At 61.5% G+C, this 6,000-nt stretch overlaps 1 protein-coding gene across 2 annotated transcripts in view; it reads right to left on the bottom strand.

Moving 5' to 3' along the window:
• Positions 1-993: 993 nt before the first annotated feature.
• TRIOBP (TRIO and F-actin binding protein) overlaps positions 994-6,000 on the bottom strand; it is a 53,231-nt gene continuing 48,224 nt past the window's right edge. For both annotated transcript variants that reach the window (XM_088025376.1, XM_028115430.2), the window contains 6 exons: positions 5,443-5,545; positions 4,708-4,867; positions 4,513-4,626; positions 3,417-3,503; positions 2,444-2,607; positions 994-1,691 (listed from right to left, as the gene is read on the bottom strand). In XM_088025376.1, coding sequence (XP_087881502.1) covers positions 2,446-2,607; positions 3,417-3,503; positions 4,513-4,626; positions 4,708-4,867; positions 5,443-5,545 — 626 coding nt within the window. In that variant the 3' untranslated portion in view covers positions 994-1,691; positions 2,444-2,445. The remainder of the gene's footprint in view (positions 1,692-2,443; positions 2,608-3,416; positions 3,504-4,512; positions 4,627-4,707; positions 4,868-5,442; positions 5,546-6,000) is intronic.

Genomic DNA, 6,000 nt, shown 5'->3' with positions numbered 1-6,000 from the left:
TTTCAAAGTCACCTCCAAAGGCCCTCTTCTACCCGCAGGCTGGATGGGGTCTCCTCTGGGTGCCTCCGGCCTCTGGGACCCCACAGCATCCGGGACCCCACCTGTTTTCGTGGCCTCGGTGGGGGCAGGGCCAGTCAGTCCCTGATCAGCTCCCCCAGTACCCAGGCTGGACTGATGGGAAAGGCTGTGGGGGGCGAGGCTGGCTCACTCTATCACCCCATCTTGGACACAGCCCTGCAGATTGGACCGCCCGCGCTGGGCTTGCAGTCGCTCATGGCCAGGACCAGGGTTCAGCAGCAGCACAACCGGCCAATTGGGGGATGAAGCCTCCAGCCTGGTGGGCCTGGGGTAGCCACGTCCACCAGGGCTGGACGTGACCTGTGAGCACAGCCTCAATGTAGGACTGGGGCCGAAAGGCACCCATTTGACAGGGAAGCAAATGAAGGCTTAGAAAGGGGTCGTGGCTTGGGCGCCCGGGTGGCTCAGTTGGTTAAGCGACTGCCTTCGGCTCAGGTCATGATCCTGGAGTCCCGGGATCGAGTCCCACATCGGGCTCCCTGCTCGGCAGGGAGTCTGCTTCTCCCTCTGACCCTCTTCCCTCTCGTGCTCTCTCTCATTCTCTCTCAAATAAATAAATAAAATCTTAAAAAAAAAAAAAGGGGGTCGTGGCTTGCCCAAGGTCATCAGGGGCAGAGCCTCAGCTCCTGTCCTTTCTCCAAGGCCTGGGCCTAGGGCCCACTCCAGGCCTTCTCAGACTTGGAGACGACATGAATCACTGGGGGGGTCTGGACTTGTATTTCTAACCAGCTCCCTGGTGACCCTGCTGGGGCTGCTGGTCAGCAAACCCCACGTGGTGCTGCAAAGCTGTCGCCGGCCGGACTAGATTCTCGCCTCCCTTTCCCTTCAGGAAGGGTGCGTGCTGGGGGGGGGCGTGGGTGATGAGGCCCCAACCTCCATAACCCGCCCTGCCCCAGCCATCCTGGACACCAGAGCTGCGGGAACATTTTATTAAGTTAAGAAGGCTCATGGAGCAGGAGAGAAGCCTTCATGGGGCGGCTCCAGCGTTTCCATGTCCAGCACCCCCTCGGAGGAGGAGGAGGCGAGGCCTTAGGGACAGCTGCTGGCTCCCTCTGCCCGTCTGTCCCTCTGTCCAGAGTCCCAAGGTGTGGGTCGCCTCAGGGCAGGAAGTAGGTAGTGGGAGGTAGGGAAGGAAGAGAGTGGCTGGCTCCCCGCCTCTCCCATCGGAGTCTGCTCTGCGCCGGCTGCTGCTGGGCCTCGGCTAGACCCCTGGGGCAGGGCCACGGGCCCAGAAGCCCGAGTAGGGGGCTAGAGCCAGAGGAGGAGCCCGTGATGGAGGCACATGGCCACCAGGAATTGCTTTCTTCAAAGTATAAAGTGTTTTTGGGGGGGGAAAAAAAGGGAAAAAATCTATATAAAAATCTCTTCACATATAAAATCCTGAAGAAGGTGCAAGGTAAGACCCAGTGCGAAGGGCGCGCTCAGATACGCAGAGTGTGTGTGTGTGTGTGTGTGTGTGCGTGTGTCTGTGTGTGGTGGGTATGAGTGCACGTGCGGCCCACAGAGGGTGGGGAGAAAGCTTGGCTTCTGACTTCCATCCAGCAGGAAGGAGGGCGACTGACTGGCCCCCTCAGGCCAGGGGACGGTCTGCCGCGGGGCTGGGCCACCAGGACCTGGAAGACAAGAGTCGGGGAGCTGCGCGCTTAGGCCAGGCAAGGGTGGCCTGGAAGGCTGGGCCAGACCTGTGCCTGCTCCTCTGGGCTTCTCCCCACATAGCCTGGCCCCCAGGGTGGCCTCTCCCGACTGCCTCAGGCAGTCCCCAAGGATCGGTCTGAATGAAGCAGCCCCCGGCAGATGGGGCATTAGGAGAGGCAGCATCGGAACGCTCTGAAGCCTGGGAAATCAAAGACGGCTGTGAGACTAAGTCAGGGGGCAAGCTCCATCCGGGATGTCGGAGGCGTGGAACTCAGGGGAAGGAATGCTGTCACTGATCAGTGACCTGCGCCATGCCTCCAGCTCGAAGGTGGGGCAGGCACGCCAGACTTGCAGGGGCACTGGGGGTCCTGACGAGGGGTGTGGGTTCATCAGGCTGCGGGTGGGGTGCGGCGTTAAGTGCCTGCTGTCACGGGGGGGCACATGGCAATAATTGGGCCCTGAACTGCACCTCCCCACCTCTGAAGACACACGCTCAGGTTTACAAAGCAGCCTCTGGCTGAGCCTGACCCACTGACAGCCCCCCACCCCCCATGTGGCTAGAATCACTGTCCCCGTTTACAGAAAGGGAAACAGAAGCCATGAGAAGGGAGCGTCCCGGGTGAGGTGGCACCATGGGTCGGGTGTGGGCGAGCCTTGAGCTCACCTCTCCAGGCCCAGTGCCCCACCAGGCCTCACCCCTGCACGGCCCTGCCCACCCCTTGGCACTCACTTCTACTCGGCCAGGCTGTTGCGCATGGATTCCTTCTCCTGCAGGGCAGCCATGGCGAGGCGCAGGTGCTCCTTCAGCTGCTCGATCTCCCGCTCCGACCGGGTCTTGATGTGGTTCAGCTCCACATACACATCCTGGTACTTCCCCGAGGTGAAGCGCTTGTCCTGGGAGGGCGCAGAAGAGCCGTGAGGGCATGGAGCCCCCCCTTCCTGGCCTTGCCTACCCGGCCCATGCCCACCATGCTCCCTGCCGGCCGGCACAAAGCCGCCAAGCCCCTCCATTGCCTGGTGGCCTGTCCTTCCTGGTGGCCCCTCGGCACCCCCGGGCCTGGGTGCACCCTCCCAGCATGGCCCAGTGACGGCTTCCAGCATCGTTTTCGTCCCTCGAGACGGGAGCTGAGGCTCCGGGAGGGGAAGCCTTTGTCTAAGACCACTTGGCAGTGAGGGGCCAGGGCACGGACCAGGTCAGCCTGGCCCGGGGCTGGGGCTCCTTCTGTGAGTCTGACTCACATCTTCACGGAGCCACCAACACATGTGGGTGCCAAACACACGGGGACATGGCACGGGGCAGGCGACAGACGCACAACCCTGGGCCCAAATCTTGGCCCATCCCGCTGCCGGCCACACGGCTCACTCCTCACTGGAACGCGGGCGCCCCTTCACGGGGCCTCGGGCCTTTGTCGTTCACAGCTGTCTCCCCCGCACCAAGCACAGGGCCTGGCACACAGCAGGTGCTCAATAAGTATTTACTGACTAAATAAAGCAAGTGTAGCTGTGGGCAAGTCACTCACCCTCTCTCAGCCTCAGTGTCTTTGTCTGTAAATAGGGACAAGGACACCTACGAGGGAGAGATGCGAGGAGAGCCGTGAATGAGGGGGTGAGGAGGGTGGCTGGCACAGCGTGGGTGCTCATGGGATGGGGCACGGAGGCGCGTCCAGAGGCTCCCTGCCCACAAGCTCCGAGTCGGGCCCTACCTTCTGTAGCATCTGCAGCTCATCCCGGAGACACTGCACCTCCTTCTTCAGGTACTGGAGCTCATTCTCCTTCACTCGAAGCAACACCTAGGGTCACGGTGCCGGGCTGACCCAGGGCCACAGCACCCTGCAGGCTGGCTTCTCTCTGCTTCAGGCCCCTAGACTGGAACTCCCAACCTGCACCAAGACCCACCACAGCCCAGGGCCAGGCTCCTCCAGGAAACCCTGATTTCTTCTTGCTCTCTCACCTCTGTCCACACAGTGAGTGCGTGTCTCATGATCACCTCTGCTGTTGTCCCAACACAGTACCCGGCCCTCAACTTGAGGGCAAGGAGGATGACCTCCAGGGAGCTGGAGAGGGCGGGCCTCCCTACAAAATACCTCATTAACCCGTCCCCAGTCTGAGCAGCACGGCTTGCTATTGCTATTCTGACTTGACCAAATCAGAGACAGGTTCAGCCAGGACTGGAGAGGCTTAAAAGCTTCAACTCCGGAGCCAGACTGCCAGGTTCAAACCCCAACACCTGCGCTGACCAGCCGTGAGACCTCGGGCAAGGTACCTGACCTCCCTGCATCTGTGTTCTCATCTGTAAACAGGCACAGTAAACAGTATCTACCTCGTAGGATTGTCACGAAGATTCAATGAGTTAACTTACGGACATTCCAGACACAGAGTAAAGCCACATACAAATTTTCATAAATTAAAATCAAGTAAAATAAAATAAAATAAAATAAAATATAAAATAAAATAAAACACTAGGGGATCTGGGGATCACACATATTTTCTCATTCCAACTTTCCCCAGTAAGGGGGATGCTAGCCTCCTTTTACAGAGGAGCTCCTGGGGCTCAGAATGGTGGGGTGACTTGCCCTGGTCACCCAGCAGCTAGGTGGTAGGCCCCTGATGGGAGGGCTGGACTCTGGCGGTAGGGCTTTGTCCCAGGAGCCCATCCCAGCTGCGCTGGCTTCTTCCCCCCTGGGGCCCGGCCCTGCGGAGCCATACCATTCCCTGCGCAGGGCACACCCAGCCCATGGGGGTGCGGAGAAGCTGCCAGGCTGCCTGGCACCGGGGAGTGGGGGGGGCGGGGGCGCTCACCTCCAGCTCACAGGAGCTCCGCTCGCTGCCGCGCCCACAGCCATCTCCCGTGCCCTGCGAGGCAATGAAGCCACGCAGCCGGTCGATCTCCTCTGACAGGCGGGCGTGCAGCTCCTGGGAGGCCCGGGACAGTCAGCGCGGGGACGACGGACCACTGCGCCCGGGGCCCCCGCCCCCACCCGGGGCCGGGCTCACCTGGTTGTGGCGCAGCAGCTCCTGGCCCTCCTGCTGGCAGCGCCGCAGCGTGTGTTCCCGCTCCTCGGCCTGCCGCGTCAGGGCCCCGATCTCCAGGCACTTTTGCGAGTACTGCTCCGACAGCACCTGCAGCTCCCGCTTCAGCGCCGCCACGTCTGACCTGTCCGGGGCAGGGGCGGGCAGGGATGGCGGGGGGGGGCGGGGGGGGGGCAGGGGGGGTGCTCAGCTCGGGGGAGGCTCAAAGCAGCTCAGGGACTCCAGGTTCCTGCTCTGGTTCTGCCTTCAGCCCACTGGGGAGCTGTGAACTGGTGACAGCCTCTTTGGGCTGCGGGTGCCGCCTCGATGAGGTGGGGGTTAAGCCTCCAAGGCCTCTAGGGCCCAACAATCCGGAACTGTCCTCTGCGGTGGGGAGGGACACCTACTGGCCAAGGGTGGTACTGCAGCCCAGCTCTAGGGGACACGAACCAGGGGAGGCCGCGGAGGCTGAGACCAGCCGGACAAGAAGGGGCCTAAAGGACTATCTATGTGGACTGGCATGGGGGTCTGGCCGAGGGCCCCCTGCCTCTGTCCCCTGTGCCCGGTGACTGGGTCGGGAGTCTCAGCTGGTGGCAAAGTGTTGCATCCTCTGCCAAGGGACCTCAGCACAGGTTCCTGCCTCACGAACACCAGGGTGGGCAGCCGCTGGCTCAGAACGAGGCCCAGCCAACAGACCCCAGGGTCCGGGTGCAATCTTACTGGTGCTGCTTGCGAAGGCCATCGGGGCCCTGTGGGAGACTCCGTGTCTTGCTCAGTTCCCGGCTCAGCTCCTCCTGGTAGGCCTTCTTCATGGCTTCAATGGCTAGAAGCAGGGCAGAGGCATGAGGGGAGCTGGGGGAGGGGTCAGCAGCAGTAGGCTCCACCTCCCCCAAGACCCCACATGTACCACTCAGACAGAAGCTAAGAGCACCGGACCGGGCTGTCTCAGGAACTGAGTGGCTTTAGGGAAGTTGCTCGACCTCTCTGAGACTATCAAGGGAGGATACCAATCCCTGTCTGCTGGGGTGGGACAGTGCTGGGCAGACACTTCAGTATCTGACCTGTCAGTGACGTCCAGGTGGGACCCCACTCAGTCCACCACCCCTGCAGAGCCTGGAGGGTTCTTTCACAAGGCCAAGCTCCCTGGCCCAGCCCGCTGATCGTACCCAGTGCAGGGACTGCAGCTGGTACAAATCTGTGACTTTTCACAGGGGACTTAACCCCTCTGTGCCTCGGGTCCCTTGTTGGAAAGCGGGGAAAACAACAGCACCTTCTCTT

The sequence above is a fragment of the Eumetopias jubatus genome, unplaced genomic scaffold (genome assembly GCF_037043125.1).
Source record: "Eumetopias jubatus isolate StellerSeaLion01/CBP00866 unplaced genomic scaffold, mEumJub1_p1.0 scaffold_8, whole genome shotgun sequence".
NCBI classification, from domain to species: domain Eukaryota; kingdom Metazoa; phylum Chordata; class Mammalia; order Carnivora; family Otariidae; genus Eumetopias; species Eumetopias jubatus.
The sequence above is the reverse complement of the archived record's forward strand: the minus strand, read 5'-3'. Positions and strand labels throughout refer to the sequence as shown.